This window comes from Chrysochloris asiatica, unplaced genomic scaffold (assembly GCF_000296735.1).
Source record: "Chrysochloris asiatica unplaced genomic scaffold, ChrAsi1.0 scaffold00173, whole genome shotgun sequence".
Classification (NCBI taxonomy): Eukaryota; Metazoa; Chordata; class Mammalia; order Afrosoricida; family Chrysochloridae; genus Chrysochloris; species Chrysochloris asiatica.
The window spans coordinates 848,430-866,626 of NW_006408691.1; the positions used below are offsets into that span (position 1 = coordinate 848,430).

Below are 18,197 nucleotides of genomic sequence, written 5' to 3' on the forward strand. Positions count from 1 at the left end.
AACAGCTGAGTGTCTTGATCCAGAAAATAATGAATTTCTGGATTCTCCTGCAAATTCCCCAGCTATAAACCCTCCGAACCTCCAAACATACCTTTATATTTGTTACAGAGTTCCAACACCAACTCATGAGTCCTCTTGACCCGGTATTCTGTGTTGTTGTTGACCGAGCTCCTCACTACACGTCTACCTGATCCGCCATCTTCTAGGAAGTCCTGGTAGTGCAGTGGTTAAAAAACCTGGTTGCGAACCTCGCGGTCAGCAGCTCAAATCCTCCAGGCCCTCCTCGTGAGACAGATGAGGCTTTCCGCAGCTTGCAGTTAAACAGCCTTGTGGCCCAGTATTCCGTGTTGTTGTTGTTGAAGCTCCACACTACACGTCTTGCTGCTCGAAGTTCTCGCTGCTAGCGTTGTTGTTGTCGTTGTTGTCAGGTGCCATCGAGCGTAGTGGTTACGAATTGGGCTGTGAACCACAAGGTCACCAGTTTGAAACTACCAGATGCTCCACGGGAGAAAGATGAGGCTTTCTGCTCCCGTAAAGATTTACAGCCTCAGAAACGCTGTTCAGGGTCCCTATGGGTTGGGACTGACTTGATGGCACTGAACAACAACAACAATGTGTCGTGGAGTCAGTTCCAACTCATAGCGACCCTATATACATAGGGTTTTTGAGACTCTTAACTGGAGCAGAAAGCCTCATCTTTCTCCCACGGAGCAAGTGGTACATTTGAACTGCTGACCTTTTGGTCAGCTTCCCAATTGGTAACCCACTACACTACCAAGGTTCCTTTTTATTAAAGGTTAGAATTCAGGGTAAACATCAATTTAGAAGTCAAGGCAATAACTCTGGGTAGTTTTCCAATTAGGACGACTTCTTTTGGGCCCTTGCTCTAGTCCAGGCCCTCGCTCTCACCAGGGCCCTGCCCTGTTCAGGCAAGGGTTACAAAGACTATATCTCCACCAGTAAGTGCCCAGAGGAACTGCACTCTACCAGCAAGCAAAAGCCTTCAGCTTTTACTCTGTGGGTCAGCAAGTCCAATTTCATTGGCCAGGAAGCCAACTATGCCATTTCTAACCATCATCAGGGTTACAGCATTCGGTGTTTCCTGGCTCTAGGAGGTTCTCAGCACGAGTCCAGAGTCTAAAGGATGATTTTCACTCTTAGTTCTTCTTGCTGATGGTAGTGAGGTCACCCTCCAACCTCAGGGATTGGCCCCCTTAAAGCCTACCTCACTGCCATCGAGAAGTCTGTTTAAAACATGGCAACACCATAGGACAGACTAGAACTGCTCTACAGAGTTCCGAGGCTACAAATCTTTACAGAAGTAGACTATCTCAGTGTTCTCCCTCAGAGTGGCTGGTGGCTTCGAACTTCCAACCTTCCAATTAGCAGCCCAATAATTAACCCACTGCACCATCTGGGCTCCTTTATTTAAGCCTTTATGTTGTTAGGTGCAGTCCCGTCAGCTTCAACTCACAGCGACCCGGTGCACAACAGAATGAAACATCGCCAGTCCTGCACCATCCTCACAGTTGCTAGGTTTGAGCTCATTGCTGCATTGATTGTGTCAATCCATCTCCCTGGGAACCTTCCTTTCCCTGATGACCCTCTACTTTCTCAAGCATGATGTCTTTTTCCAGAAACTTGTCCTTCCTTCCAAAGTACTTGAGACAAAGTCTCACCATCCTCACTGCCAAGAAGCATTCTGGCTGTACTTCTTCCTAGCGAGATTTATTTGTTCTTCTGGCAGTCCATGGTATAGTCAATATTCTTCACCAACACCATGATTCAAATGCATCAGTTCTTCTGTCTTCCTTATTCATTGTTCAGCTTTCACATGCATGTTAAACAATGGGAAACTCCATAACTTAGGTCAGGCACATTTGGTCCTCAAAGTGACATCTTTGCTCTTTAACATTTTTAAAGTTATCTTGTGCAACAGATTTGCCTTCTGATTTCTTGTCTGCTGCTTCCATGAGCATAGATTGTTGATTCAAGTAAAATGAAATCCTTGATGATTTCTATTTTTTCTCAGTTTACCATGGTCCATTTTTATGGATTTTTGAAATTTTACATTGAATTGTAGGAGACCGCAATCACTGAGATGCTGAGGACCGGTGTCATGGACGAAAATCCAACACGATGGCCGCTCTCAGGCTTGCTAGCCAGGGACCCTGAGTGCCCAAGGAAGTAACCTCCAGACGTCCCAGGTTCATTGGCTTTTATGAACTCACTGTTGGGCTAGCTCTGTGTAATTTCCTTTAGTCCTATTAATTTATTCTATGCTTCGAACTCCAGTAATTGTAGCTTCTGAGAAAATGGTTTCTTATGTGCCTCTCTTAATGTCTCCACTGTGTTGGCAGTACTTAAGGTTCTAGGAACAAATCTCTCTGAGGAACAAACTCTGGCCACCTGGCAAACATAGCAAAACTGTTCTTTATCAGATTTTTCAGTTATGTTGGATATTAACTTAATACATGAGCCCTTGATACCCATGGACAAATATTAAAACAAAAACCTCTTCTAAAGCTAAGGTCTAAAAGTTCCTAGGGCAAGTTTGCTGGAAGATGCTGGAGAAAAATTCCCCTAAGGAATTCACCCAAAGTAGATTGGCGGCTTCCAGGCTTTTGTTCAAAGAATAATGGTTGTCAGCGGTCTCAGATGTCCCCAGGTGCAGACCATTAACACAGGCATCCTCCTTCCTCCTGCAAGCCTCTCGGCCAGGTAGCTGAAACAGCTGGATTCCTTTCAGACCTTTTCTCAAGGAAGATTAGGTGCTATAGGTATGTTAATTAGCCTTGAGAAGCCTCGAGTTTCTGCCTTGGGATTCGAAACTACAAAGTACTATATAACAATTTGCTTGAATTTCTAGAAAATTAAGGATGTTAGATTATCAAGACAATTTGTGATGTATGTTCCTATAAATCATTGTGTCCTGTTTTGAACGATTAATCACATTTCACTTCTGTACCCTGTCTTAATAAACCCTGCCTTCCTTTGTGTAAAGCTCCTCCCTGCAATAAAAAGGAGGCGCAGACTGAAGCCTGCATGCATTACGGCTTGCAGGGCATGCATTACGGGCATGCATTGCAGTTGGCAAGGTGTGCATACTGCTTGCCTAGCCATGAGGTTTACAATGCAGGATCTGTCTGACGCCAGTGTCTCATCCACTCTGGTCTTGGGGTGTCTTCTTGTCTGTCTTGTTGCGTCTTTGTGTGTATTCTTTCTCTATCTCTGTCGCTGCCAGATCTCCCTACTTCGTGAACCGAACTCCCCTGTCGAGGCTGGTTCTCGACACATACTGAAGACTGTAGTCTTTGATCTTCATCAGTAAATGCATCAAGCCCTCTTCATTTCAGCAAGCAAGGCTTTGTCAACTGTATGTGTGTGTGTGTATATATATATATGTATATACACACACACACATACAGTTTTATTGAGAATTGAGCGATAGTTTACATGGGAGAACACCAGTTTTACACTCTTCCTATCATATTTCATTTCATTGCAATGATTACAATCCCCTCCATATTTCATCATTCAATAGAATTTGCTTTTATTCCTTCTGTTTTGTTGTTGCTGTTGTTGTTATTTTTAATGTACACAAAAACACTCAGGAATATATAATCATTTAAACAACCCAAGAGCACATTCTGCAAGCCTGCCTCCTGGCTGCCTGCACACAACCTTTCTCTTTCTATGAATCCTCAGCTGCTCTTATCTCTTCATGTCATCTGTATATTGCAGGTTGTTAATGAGCATCCCTCCAATTCTGATGCTGCATTCTTCTTCATATAGCCCAGTTTCTCAGATTATTTGCTCAGCATACAGATTGTGTCAGTATGATAAAGCGATATAACCCTATTTGAACAACTTGTCTCATTGTCTGTCTATGTATAGGTCCCTCATGAATACAATTGAGTATTCTGGAATTCCCATTCTTCAAAATGTTATCCATAGTTTGTTATTATCCAAACAGTCAAATGACTGAATAGTCAATAGAGCATAAGTAAACATTTTTCTTATATTCACTGCATTCAGCCAAGATCCATCTGATGTCAGCAGTAACATCCCTCACTCCATGTCCTTTTTTGAATTTGGTTTGAATTTCTGGCAGCTCCCTGTGGATGTACTGCTACAACTCTTTTTTAATTATCTTCAACAAAATTTTATTTATGTGTGATATTAATGGTATTGTTTAGTGATTTCCATACTGTATAGGGTCACCTTTCTTTGAAATGGACACAAATGTGGCTCTTTTCCAGTTGGCTGGCCAAGTAACTGTCTTCAAAATTTCTTGGCATAGACTAGCGAGTGCTTCCAGCACTGCATCAGTTTGTTGAAATATTTCATTTGGTATTTTGTTAATGACTGCAGCCATGCTTTTTGCCAATGACTTCAGTACAGTTTGAACTTCTTCCTGTGAGACACGTTGTCAATACCCTGGATACTGCCTCTATTCCTCTTGGCAACTGGTGGGTTGGTACAAACCACCGATGCGTCTCCGGAAGGAGAACTGGGGTGGACCACCTTGTCCTGTATGAGATCACCGATGAGTTATCATGAGTGCTTATCGACAAATGCATCTTAGTGAGAGTGAGGCTTTATTATTATTTGATTTTGCCAAATCGGGCACCAAATGCAGAAGACAAGACAGGCAGTCACGATGCACAGCCATTTTACAAGCATCTTTATCTCCTAACTTGAAAGTCCCTCCCCCAGACTCCTCATTGACTGAGTACTGTGGGGTGAACTATCTCCCCAGACATTGCCTATTTCTTTTTGATGGTTGCATTCTTATTTTCAACCTTCTACTTCTTATCAATGGAGAAAAGATTGAAGTTGTCAAGGACTTCATTCTTCTTGGATCAACTATCAACACTCATGGAAGCAGCAGTCAAGAGATCAAACATGTATTGCATTAAGAAAATCTGCTGCACAAGACCTTTTTAAAATGTTGAAGAGCAAAGATGTCAGCCTGAGGACTAAGGTGTGCCTGACCCAAACCATGGTATTTTCAATAACCTCATACGCATATGAAGGCTGGACAGTGAATAAGGAAGACCGTAGAAGAATTGATGCTTTTGAGTTATGGTGTTGGAGGAAAATATTGAAAGCGCCATGGGCTGTCAAATGAACCAATAGATCTGTTTTGAAAGAAGTGCAGCTAGAGTGCTCCGTGGAGGCCAAGATGGCCAAACTTTGTCTCTCATACTTTGGACATATTGTCAAGAGGGACCAGTCTCTGGAGAAGGATATCATGTTTGGTAAGGTGGAGGGTCAGAGGAAAAGAGGAAGACCCTCAATGAGATGGATTGGCCAAGTGGCAGCATCGATGGACTCAAGCGTGGCAACAATAATGAGGTTGGCCCAGGATCGTGCAGTGTTTCATTCTGTTGTGCACAAGGTTGCTATGGGTCCATACCGACTCGATGGCACCTAACAACAACAACAACAAACTTCTTGAATGGGTTCCCTTCCCCATCCCCCAATTCATCCTGCTCACATACCCCAGATGCATAGGCCCCTGTTGCTACACCAGCCAATAATCTATGCCTCGGTAAATTTAGTAGCTCCCTGGGCCCTTTGTTTCCTACTTCCTGAAGATGGATCAGCCTAAAAATTATTTCTCACATTCCCTCAATGTCAACCAATTATTTTTAGTACAGTGACTCTGTATTTTTCTTTTGATGCTGCTTAAATCTTTCAATATTTTGTCCATAGAATCTTTCAATTTTGCAAGTTGAGCCTTAAATCTGTTCTTCAGTTCTTTCATCTTGAGAAATGCTGAGCATGTTCTTCCCTTTTGGTTTTCTAATTTCTGGTCTTTGCATATTTCATTATAATACTTTATTTTGTTTTCTCAAGTTGTCCTTAGAAATTTTCTATTCAGCTCTTTTATTACATGATTTCTTCCATTTGTTTTAGCTACTCTATGTTCAAGAGCAAGTTCCAGAGTCTCTTATGACGTCCAGTTTGGTCTTTTCTTTCTTTTTCTGTCTTTTAAATCACCTTTTGCTTTCTTCATGTATGATGTTCTTGATGCTGTTACGGTAAGGGGTCCGGCTATAATAAACAATGGAAAGATCAGTGGAATCATGAAGCCTCCAAATGCAAAAAGCAAGAGGGGAAGAACATAAATGTGATAGGGAAACTATCTCCTTGAGCATCCAGAACCCAGCGGGCTTTGTTGGTTCTCCTTCCCTATTCAGCTTCCTAAGGGGGTCTGCTAACCTTCAGCTATCTCAAGCTACCCATTAACTTCCCTCTTCGCCAGTTTTCAGGCACACTTAGACTGCCATCTTGCCCTCTGTGTCCTGTAGGCACTATGGATCAGGCCCTCTCTGGTCCTTGGACCCCTTTTCCCAACCAGTACAGTTCAAAAGGGAGTACTCCCCTACTGGTTTCTGGGATTATTTATTTTCCATGTCCCTAAGTGTCAAGATTGTTGTTGTTAAGTGCTGTCACATCAGTACCAACTTACAGCATCCCTGTATAGGGTTTCCAAAGACAGGCTTGTGAATTTGAATCACCGACCCTCGTGGTTTAAAGGAACTTGTGTCCAGTGCTTTATCCCACAGAGCCACATAGTGAGGACAGCTTTGACCCATTCATGATCCACCACTGGGCCTGCTGCAAGAAAGTGAGGTCGCCTATTCTTTCTGGTCCTCCTAAACAAAAGTATTGTGAAAGTTGTCCAACATCTTTTAAACTAGCATTTCTGGAACATAGGCAGGTGGAGGGTTTTACTCTTGGGAGCTCATAAGCCGTGGTTTGTTCAGCTACCCAGGGTTCTCTCAAAATTCTATCATGTGATCTCCAGCATCATTTCCATCACCAAAGTAATATTTTCCAACTACTGATCCTTCCTCTTTCAACCTTTGCATTCTGTTGTTGTTGTTGTTGTTGTTAGATGCCACTGAGTGGTTTCTGACTCAGCGACCCTACGCACAACAGAGCAAAACACTGCCCGTTCCTGTGCAAACCTCACAATCATTGCTACATTTGAGTCCATTGCTGCTGCCACTGAGCCAGTCCATCTCATTGGGAGTCTTCCTCTTTTTTGCTGACCCTCCACTTTATCAAGCCTCACCATCCTGGCTTCTAAGAAGCATTCTGGCTATACTTCTTCCAAACACAGATTGGTTTGTTCTTCTGGCAGTCCATGGCACTTTTAATATTCTTCTCTAACACCATAATTCAAATGCATCAATTCTTCTACAGTCTTCCTTATTCATTGTTCAATTTTCACATGCATATGAGACTATTGAAAATGCCAAGGCTTAGATCAGGCATACCTTAGTCCTCAAATTGCATTCTAATTATGAATGCATCTTGATTGCACGTTTGGTCAATTTAAGACTGAAGAGGTTGGATGTTGCTGGTGTTGTTAAGTGCCATTGAGTTGGTTCAGACCCATAGCGACTCTGCATCGAGTTTCCAATGAGCAATTGGTAAGTTTGAACCGCTGACCTTGTGATTAGCAATCCAGTGCTTATCCTACAGCACCACACCAGTACTCCAATTTCTTCATCATTGGCTTTGGTCCTTGGTCTGTAAATTTGAAAAATAGTTAAAATAACTGGTCTTCCTTGTAGGATTACAGATATTATCATATCACAGACAGCATTGAACTTCAAGATGGATTTTGAAGTGTTCCTTTTGACTATGAATGAGACACCATTTGGAGTCCTTTTGTGGCACTGTAGGATAAGCACTGGACTGCTAACTACAAGGTCGGCAGTTCAAACCCACCAGCTGCTCCTTGGAATTGCTATGAGTCAGAACCAACTCATCAACACTTAAAACAACAACAAAGTAACGTCATTCCTGTTGCATTTGTCATCCTGACATAGTAAACCATGACTGTCAGATTCAAAATGGCCACTACCTGTCCTTTGGTGCTCACTGATACCTAGGATATTGATCTTTATGCATTCCATTTCATTTCATTTTGACGACTTCTCATTTTCCTAGATTCATACTTCATATATTCCATGTTCTGATTATTAATGGATGTTTGCAACTGTTCCTTCTCATTTTGAGTAATTCTCCATCCATGTCATTAAGGTTGATTCTACTTTGAAGAGGCGGTTCTTCCTCAGTCACATTTTGAATGCCTTCTAACATTAAGGGCTTATTTTCTGGCACGATATCAGACAATGTATCACTGTTATTCATAAGATTTTCAGTAGGTAATCGCTCCAGAATGGAAGCTTCCTCCTAGTCTGGTCTTAGAACCCTGTTGTGGTGCTGTAGGATAAAGCATTCAACTGAAAGGTCAGTTTGAACCGCACTAAAGGACGGAACACTGAATGGTTTAAAATTAGCAAAGGTGTGCACCAGGGTTGTATTCTTTCACCGTACTTATTCAATCTGTATGCTGAGCACATAATCTGAGAAACTGGATTATATGAAGAAAAATATGGCATCAGGATTAGAGGAAGACCCATTAAAACCTGTGATATGCAGATGATACAACCTTGTTTGCTGAAAGCCAAGAAGACTTAAAATACTTACTGATGAAGATCAAAGGCCACAGTCTATGGTATGGTTGCACCTCAATGTAAAGAAGACAAAAATCCTCACCACTGGACCAATAAACAATATCCATGTAAGTGGAGAAAATATGGAAGTTGTCAAAGACTTCATTTTTCTCAGATCAACCATCAGCTCTCATGGAAGCAGCAGTCAAGAAATCAAATGACATACTTATTGCATTAGGCAAATCTGCTGCACAAGATCTCTTTAAAGTGTTCAAGAGGAACGATGTCAGTTTGAGGACTAAGGTGCACCTAACCCAATAACTTCATGTGTATGTGAAAGTTGGACAGTGAATAAAGGAAACCACAGAAGAATTGATGCATTTGAGTTATGGTGTTGGAGGAGAAGATTAAAAGTACCATGAACTCCCCCTCCAAGACTGTAGCTGGAAGGGAACACATGAGCAGACATGTAAGATTGCTGGTACCCATGTGGGTCTACTGGTGAATAGAAAAGAGGAAAAGGCAAGAATGAAGATATGGGCTAAGTTCAGCCACGTTCCACAGACTCCTGTTGACCTGGAGACGAGAAAGAGAAGAGGAAGAAAGAGCTGGTTGGTCCAAAGTGTGGTGAGACCTCAGGACTCCTGAGCCCATGAACAAGGACATAGCCACGGAAGGCTAGAGCTGAGAGTGAAACATCCAGCTGATATGAAGTGAGGGGAGATGCACAAGAATGCCCAAACTTTCACATGTACCCATTTGACCTAGCCTTGATGGCTTGATGATCAGAACTCTACTAAAGTAAGATAAAAAAAAAAAATTGATAAAGGAAATGAGTGTAAATTGCTACAAGTTGATGAACTTGACCTATACTTATAGATGTAGTAGCTCAAAACACCAGCTGAGAGGGAAGGAGTCTTCACATCAAGTATCAATCCTATCTCCTCTGTATACAGGGTTGATAGGGACAGGCAACTTGGACATTGGCTACCTAAAATGAGAGGATGGAAAAGACATGACGTGACTGACAAGTTTTCAAGATGGAGTTTAGTTTAAGAGTGTGTGGGGAAAGGTAAAGTCCACACTGAGTAGTTTTCGTCTAGTCTAGATGGGTCTAGTGAAAAGAGATGGAGATAAGATTCTTATGATTCAATAGTGAGTAATTGTCACCATGACTAATTGCGACTGTCACAGCTGTAAAGGTAGAAGTTTTGTAACAAAAATGGGGAAGTAGTTGATCTTACCGTCCAGGAACAGAGGACCCTAGGACCTTCAAGGGAGAAGACCACAAGCAGAATGCAGGACCCTATCCAGAGAAGCAGCAACACCAGAGATGGAGACAGAGATGAGGACATGGAGAGAGAGAGCAGCTGAGGACTCTAGCTAGACTCATGGAAAGAGAAAGACTGAGTGCTGGCAACCAGGAGGCAGCCTTGCAGAATGTGCCCTCTGGCTGTTTAAATTATTATATATTCCTGAGTGTTTCTGTGTACATCCCCACCCACACACACACACAAAACAGACAGAATAGAATAGAATAATTCTATTCTATTATTCATTGAATGTGGATGAATGGAGGAGACTGTAATCACTGCAATGAAACAATGGTGTAAAAATTATGTTCTCCCATGTAAACTGCCACTCAGTTCACACACACACACACACATACACACACACACACAAAAAAAGTACCATTGACTGCCAAAAAGTGTTGAAAGAAGTACAACCAGAATGCTCCTTGGAAGCCAAGCTGGACAGACTTTGTTTCCCATACTTTGGACACAGTGTCAGAAGGAACCAGTCCCTGGTAAAGGATATCAGATTTGGTCAAGTGGAGGATTGGAGAGTAAGAAGAAGATCCCCAACTAGATGGATTGGCACAGTGGCAGAAGCAATGGACTCAAACATAGCAACGATTGAGAGGTTGGCACAGGACTGGACAATGCTTCATTCTGTTGTTCATAGGGTAACTATGAATCAGTACTGACACGATGACACCTAACAACAACAAAAGGTTGGCGGTACAAACCCACTAACTGCTCCTCGGAAACCCTATATAGGGTCGCTATGAGTCTGAACAGAACATGGGAACACTGAATGGTTTAAAATTAAAAAAGGTGTACAACAAGGTTGTATTTTTTTATCATACTTATTCAATCTGTATGCTGAGCAAATAATCTGAGAAGCTGAGTTATATGAAGAAGAACGTGGCATCAGGATTGGAGGAAGACTCATTAACAGCCTGCGGTATGCAGATGATACAACCTTGCTTGCTGAAAGTGAAGAGGACTTAAAACATTTACTGATGATCAAAGAGCACAGCGTTCCATATGGATTACATCTCAACGTAAAGAAAACAAATATCCTCACCACTGGACCAATTAACAACATTCTCATCAACAGAGAAAAGATTGAAGTTGTCAAGGACTTTATTCTTCTTGGATCAACTATCAACACTCACGGAAGCAGCAGTCAAGAAATCAAACGATATATTGCATTAGGCAAATCTGCTGCACAAGACCTTTTAAAGTGTTGAAGTGCAAAGATGCCAGCTGGAGGACTAAGGTGCGCCTGACCCAAGCCATGATATTTTCAATAACCTCATATGCATGCAAAAGCTGGATAGTGAGTAAGGAAGATCGTAGAAGAATTGATGCTTTTGAGTTATGGTGTTGGAGGAGAATATTGAAAGTACCATGGGCTGTCAAAAGAACCAATAGATCTGTTTTGGAAGAAGTACAGCCAGAGTGCTCCTTGGAGGCCAGGATGGCCAAACTTTGTCTCTCATACTTCGGGTATATTGTCAGGAGGGACCAGTCGCTGGAGAAGGATATCATGTTTGGTAAGGTGGGAGGGTCAGAGAAAAAGAGGAAGACCCCAAACGAGATAGATTGGCGAAGTGGCAGCATCGATGGACTCAAGCATGGCAACAGTAGTGAGATCAGCCTAAGATCAGGCAGTGTTTCATTCTGCTGTGCATAGGGTCGCTATGAGCCGGTACCAACTCAATGGCACCTAACAACAAAAACAACATGAGTCTGAACCGACTCGGCAGCAGACTGGAAACTCCGCTGAATTCTGTTCACCAGGGATGATCCTACTGATATTTGAAACACCAGCGGCATAGCTTCTAGTTTCACAGTAACATGCAAGCCACCACAGTATGACAAACTGACAGATGTGTTGGACCTTTAAGCCTAGAGAATGGCAAACCTGACCAATTCCCTACAAGGATTCCTTAGACCTTATTTGCATTCTGTCCCTGCAAGTGTTCCTTGTACTTTATTTGCTCTAGCAAACTGACCACTTCCCTTGGTGGACCACAAGCACCTTGTTTGCAAACTCTCATCCAATAATTTTTTAAGAGTTACAAGACCATGTCTAGAAGGAACATATTAAAGCAATGTGCTGTACCTATGTACCTGTTGGCTAGTGTCTTGTGCACCCTGAGTTTTATGTTCATGAGTACTTGTTACCCAAGCACCTTGTGTACAATGGAGCTTCAAAAAGTTCATAGAAAAATGGAATTAAAAGATAACGTTGGGTGCCTAGGGCCTGGTCAGGGACCACCAGCTCTCTGAGTGGCTGTACCCTCACCACCCCTGCCTGCAGTTGGAGAGCTGAGGAGGACCTTCAGGGCCACTCCACCTCCCTCAAGCATTCATCCCAAGCTGAGTAATGGCTCTGCCAGCTGCATAGGGTCTGCATGGGTTAGGAGGCCAATATCCTTAGGAAGGAGTGAGGGACCACTGAGGTCTTCAGTGATCCTGGGGCCCATCTCTTGCACTGTGCGGCACCTCAGGTCATATGGAACTTTTCTTGATATGACTCAGCCCAGCCCAGATTTTTCGATCTCATTGTTGCATCTGGGTTGCCTTTCCTGAGAACATTAATTTGGGACTTTTGGGTAACCCTTTGGTCCCTCTCCCCAGGCCCCCATGAATCCCAGGATGTTCTACACCCAGAGTCTAAGGAGGACAAGGCCCTTTGGGTGGCTGAGCATCCCACTGCCCACTGTGTCTTGATCTAGATCCTTCCCCAGCCAGAGACGGACAAGGCCCCATCTTGCCCAGAGGCATTGCCCACCCTCCTACCCCCATTTAGCCCTTCATGAGTGTATGCCTTTAGCCCCTATCTCTCCCCATAGATGTGCAGCCCCTACATCAGTGCCCATCCTCCTGCCCCCGTGCGTCCTCCATGGATGTGCAGTTCCCCACCTGTCCCCTATAGGTACATGCCACTGCCCCTCAAGGGTGTGTGGACCCCTCTTGGGTGCATGTTATACTGACCCTCTTTTCCCTACAGGTGCATTCTCTGTGCCCCTCAGTGGATGTGCACCCCTGCCTCCTGGACTTCCCTGTCTCCCACACATCTCATCTCTCTCTTGGGTGCATGCCCCCTACACCCAGGCCTTTGTGGTTGTGTACCCCCAGCCTTCAGTGTCCACAGGAAACACATGTGTGAAAACTTTATTGAGAGTAGCCCCGAGCAAGAGTATGCACAACATACATTACAGGAGCCCAGGGTAAGCCCAGAAGCACCTAAAACGGTACCAAGGGGGCACAGGGGCTCAGGAAGCAGTGAGGGTAGCTCTGTCCAGACAGAATCTTCTAGACACAGCCTGGGGAGTGGGCTCTGACACCACTCAGACCTTGGCCAGGACACAGTGCTCGTCAGCATGTTCCTCTTGGATGGGGGTCCGGAAGCTGTTGCCCCCTGGGGAGGAGGACAGAGCATATGGGAGATGGATGGGGCCTCCCTCTGAGGGAGGGGGTCTGGGGTGAGACAGGCCTGCACTTACCGGGGGGCTTCGGGGTGGCCAGTGGCAGCCTCCAAGCTTGGTGATGTAGAAACAGGATAAGAGCTGCAGACATAGCACCCAACAAGCCCAGGCCCAGGCCCACACCCAGGATGACAGACAAAACAGGACCTGTGGGGGACAGGGCTGGCTGGGGTTGGGGTTCACGGGGGACAGGGAGACCTCATCCCCAGCACCCCATCTACTTGGGATGAGGCTAGGCTCCTTACCTCCAGGGCGGTCTGTGGGGGCTTTGGAGGGCCTGTGTGAGGTCCCGGACTGGGCAGTGGTAGGCCGGGCAGTGGTAGGCAGGGCTGGGTGGTTCTGGGTGCTCCAGGGCAGCCTGGTGGCTGGGGGGTTTTTGTCCTCACATATGGAGTCTGAACTGTTGCTGGCTGGCTTCAGGGTACGCTTTCCGGTGGAGGTGCAGCTGTGGGGGCAGGAGGAGCCTGATCAGAGGAGATCTGAGGGCCCCACTTGGGGGGTTCCAGAATGGAGACTGCAATGGAGGCATGCCACTCTTGGTGGAACTGTGATAGGGAGGTCTGAACTAAGCTGGACTGTAATGAGGGGATCCACACTGTCTCCAACTGTAATGGGGGAGGATTCCACCCTAGTTCTACCTCTGGAGAGCATCCACACCTGCCTTAGAGCCCAGACCAGAGGAGAAGGGGCCCAGGCCCTGGAAACGCTTGTGACCACAGACAGATGGCCCTGGCTTCCCCAGCTCCCTGCATCCCTGCAGGGCATACCTGCAGGGTCCCAGTCACTCTGCTCCCCACACTGGCCCATTCTGTCTATACCCCTACGGCTCTATGGAGCCTGGGTACCCCAACCCCTGCCCTTTGTCCTGCCTGCCTCCCTCTAGAATGTCAGCCCCAACTGTGGATGGTCATATACACACTCTCACACACTCCCACACACATACCACACACTTGCTCACACATAGACAAAACCACACTCACATACTTACATTCATATAACTTCTCTGCCAGGACCTGGGCCTGGCCACATACCCCACCTCTGAGCTCAAATACCACCCAGGCCCCCAGCCCCCAGTCTCCCAGGCCCCTGAGCCCTTAGGCCCTGTGCCTGCCACTTACTCGGTCCAGGGCTTACAAGGCTGGTTGAAGCCTGGGGAAAAGTGTCTAGGTGGACAGGGGGAGCAGTCTGCAGGGGAGAGAGAAGACAGGCTTAGCCCCATTTAGCCCTTCCTTCCCATGGCCCACCCTTCACCTCTTTGAGGCTTGAAGGGGTCCCAGGCATGGCACGGGGCCAGGCTTGCTAAAGCCAACCCACTACCGGTACTCACCGACTCCCAGCTTGTAGCCACCCTGAGGCTCGGTGCCCGGCCTACAGTGACAGACAGTGTCGCTCTTGGGTGTGCAGACCTGCACGGGCTCACTCCCACTTCCTGGGCAGAGGCAGAGCCAGGGAGGGGTCAGGGCACGGGCTGGGACCAGGGTTTGCACAAGCACTAAGGGCCTCAGGGTTCATTCCCCAGAAGACAACCTGAAGCCGGTATGGACCAGGAACATTCCTGAAGGTGTCACAGATCTGCCTGTCTGCCTTCTTCAGGACCCTGTGGCCCCTAGGCCCTCTCCCTTCTGTAGGGACCTTCCCAAAAGGCCAGTTCAGACTAGGTGAGGCCCACGTGGCTGACACAGGCCCCACCTCCACTCCAACCACTCCTGTGGTGGGACCCCCGGGGGAGCAGCCCACTGTGGTTTGAGGTTTGTTTCTGGGGCTGTGTGGGGACATGTAACTGTGGAAGGTGGCTGTGGTCTCCCAGGGCTGGCTGGGGCACGGGGGGAGGAGAAGCCGGGGCTTGGTGGGGGGGTGGGGGGTAACCTGTGGTGCTCACTCTCATTGCATCGGGTACATGGCCTGCAAACGTCGTAGTTGAAAGCTTCGTTGTAGTAACCCGATTGGCACGGCTGGCACACGGTGTCTCGAGAGTGGTCACAGCGACTCTCCATCCCATAACCTGTGGAGGGGAGGAGGCGTAGGTGACCTCAGAACCGAACTCCTCGGTCCACAGACCAGTCACCTTGGCCAGGCCCTAGATGGTCCATCACTAAGCACTAGATGGTGGGAGAGACTACACGCGCCCCTCTCTCATCACCTGTATGACTACACCACCCTGTCTACCTTCACTCCCAGCCCCCTCCCCATTCCCTTCCCAGTCTTCCCGCTGGCCCCCTCCCCTGCATGTCCTGACCCCCTCTCAGCCCCATGACCCAGAGCCTCACCAGGCTGACACTCATGACAGCATTTGCTGCCGCTGACGTAGGTGGTCCCACTGCAGATGAGTGTGGCTGCAGGGTGGAACGCCAAGGCCAGAAGTAGCAGTGCCACGCAGGGCACCACCAGCCTGGGCCGCGCCCCCGCGCACATCCTCATCTCCTCAGAGTCTGGGGCTGTTCTTGCAGGATGTGGCTATAAGAGCTGCGGGGGAAGGGCGGGATGGAGGGGGAGGAGCAGGAGGAAATGGAATCCTGGGGGACCCCAACCCAGACTGTAGCCTGTACACCAGCTCTTGGCCCCCTACTCCTGACGACCACCAACCTCGCTAGGGCCTCTCCCCAGCATAAAGATCACAGGCGGGGGTGTATGGGGATGATACTGTGAAAACAGAGCCTCGCCAGGTTCTCAGGGCCTGGTCCTGCCTGCCTCTCCTCTCCCATAGGGCCAGGCCCCTCACAGAGGTCAGAGCCCCCTGCCCGGCACATATCACTCTGACTCTCTCTGCCTGGGGAAGAGGGGGCATCCTGGGCTACATTCGTGCCAGTCTTCAGCCTCTCAACAAATGGGCTGCCTGGACCACTGCTTTGATCAAGGCAGCGGGCTGGGTCAGGAAAAGTGGCTGGAGCAGTCCCCATTGGCCATCCCCAGACTTCATGCAGGTGGGCTCCATGGGGACAAAGGCACAGTGGAGCAAACTATGGTGACCGGGCAGAGGGTGGGGTGGGCTTAGCTTGTGGTGCCCCCTGAGTGACCAGGGTAAGCTGGGCCAACATAGTGGCCAGCAGTGACGATAAGGCCCCTGTGCACGGCAAGTGTGAGGGGTGGGTACAAATGTGTGTCCCTGTGGCTGAACCGCACATGCCAAGCTATGGACACAAATGTGGTGGCCTTTGCAGACAAACCCCCAGGTTCCATCTGAGCTGCTCTGGTGGCTCAGCCACTCTTGTGGGCCCCAAACTCTGACTCCAGGTGGCCCAGGTCATAGCATGGGCCTTCAGGACCCCATTTCAAGCAACTCAACCCACCCAGTCTAACACACTGGGCTTCAGGCTGTCACCACAACACTGCCATAGGATGACCTTGTCTCCTGTGGAGGGGGTATTCCAGCAAGGCCAAGGGCAGAGTATGCTCATCAGCACCTGTATCAAGGGAGGACACACAAGCATGCACACATACCATTTGCACAGGCACATACATGCACACCTATACATTGTTGTTGTTGAGTGCCATTGAGTGGGTTCCAAATCATAGTGGCCTTGTATAGGGTTTCCAAGGAGTAGCTGGTGGATTTGAACCATCAACCTTACAGTTCAAACTGACCTTGCAGTCCAGTGCTTATCCTACACCACACTACACACACACACACATATACGGTACATATATAAATGTGCAGGCATACATCGTACATGCATGCAGACCATGTATACAAAAAAACCCACGCATGCGTGAGTACACACACCACACAAGCATGCATGCAGACACATGCACAGATGTCACATACTTTCACACATACATCCCTGCATCTACACGCACTCAGACATGTGCACACATGCGTTTGCTTTTCTTCTACTCAACACTGTCTTGGTAGGGGATAGGGGGAAATGACAAGGAGGTGTCCTTTGTGCCCTCTAACTTGCGACCCTGTGAAAAGATTATCTATCAAAAATTCAACTCAAGATGAGTCTCCTGGTTGTTGCCTGGCTGGGCAAAGCAAAGGCCTAAATGCACTGCTGTGGAGTCAATTCTGACTTTCTAACTCATAGCGCCCCTAGAGGACAGCCCCTTTGGTTTCTAAGGCTGCCACCTTTATAGAAGCCGACTGCTACATTCTCTATTCTGGGGAAGGTGGAAATCCCCCTCCTCTGAAGGAAATTCTCCTGCTGGGAAATTCCACACCTCCGCTGGCCAGTTGCCCCCTCCTCAGCAGCAGGAGGGGGTGGCGGGAAAGGCAGGCTCTCCACTTCCCTCTCCAGACTCACCTCCCCAAAGCCTCCAGAGTGGTCCCCTCATTGCTACAGCAGGAGGAGAGGGGCTCAGGGCCTCCCAGGCAGTTATGGTGGTGTGCACATATATGGTTTGTGTACAGTTGTGTAAGCAGCTGCACTCCCAACCACAACTTCCTGCGTTTTCTGGAAGGTTCCACCTTACTCTCTAGTCCCCTCTCCTACTAAGAAAAATCTTACATTTGCCATTAAAAGCAAACTGATTTCCTCTTTGGCAAACTTCGTTCCTGTGGGCAGGCAGTGTGTTGCTCCTGAGGTCCCCTTCCCCACACTCTGCACTGACAGGCATAGGTCTGTGTGTGGAATGCCACCGCACCCAATTCTCCAGACTCACTCACAGCCACCCTCTCCCCCTGCCTGCTATGGGGTCCAGGTGACTGCCCTGGTCACCTCTGGGATCTGAGGGTAGGCCTGCCCCCCACGCCCCCATCAGGGCTCTGAACGAATGCCTAACAGAAGGGGCCTCACTGCCAGCAACTCAGAAGGTGAGTGTGACCAAGGAGGCCTGGCTGCACCCCCACAGCATCCGGCACAGCTGCTGGCTCAGGACAACACCAGACCTCTCCTCCGTCAGCCCCCAGGTCCCTTCCTGTGGATTGGAGAGTGAGGGGCATGGTAGTAAGCCAAATGGTAGGCCAGAGGGCACCTGGGAGCAGACAAGGAGGG

General features: G+C 47.4%; 1 protein-coding gene across 1 annotated transcript; it reads right to left on the reverse strand.

Annotated features, from left to right (window-relative positions):
• Positions 1 to 13,128: 13,128 nt before the first annotated feature.
• Positions 13,129 to 15,684, reverse strand: TNFRSF4 (tumor necrosis factor receptor superfamily, member 4). The gene is made up of 7 exons (XM_006871760.1): positions 15,534 to 15,684; positions 15,146 to 15,268; positions 14,594 to 14,695; positions 14,385 to 14,451; positions 13,512 to 13,711; positions 13,285 to 13,413; positions 13,129 to 13,199 (listed from the first exon to the last, which is right to left on the reverse strand). The coding sequence occupies exons 1-7, from the start codon at positions 15,682 to 15,684 to the stop codon at positions 13,129 to 13,131; spliced, it is 843 nt and encodes a 280-aa protein (XP_006871822.1).
• Between the last annotated feature and the right edge of the window lie 2,513 nt (positions 15,685 to 18,197).

Coding starts and splice junctions, on each gene's coding strand:
- TNFRSF4 (XM_006871760.1), bottom strand. CDS start 15,684: ATGAGGATGTGCGCGGGGGCGCGGCCCAGGCTGGTGGTGCCCTGCGTG. Junction 15,269..15,533: donor CTGTCATGAGTGTCAGCCTG/GTGAGGCTCTGG, acceptor TCCCCTCCACAG/GTTATGGGATGGAGAGTCGC. Junction 14,452..14,593: donor TGGCTACAAGCTGGGAGTCG/GTGAGTACCGGT, acceptor TCTCCCCTGCAG/ACTGCTCCCCCTGTCCACCT.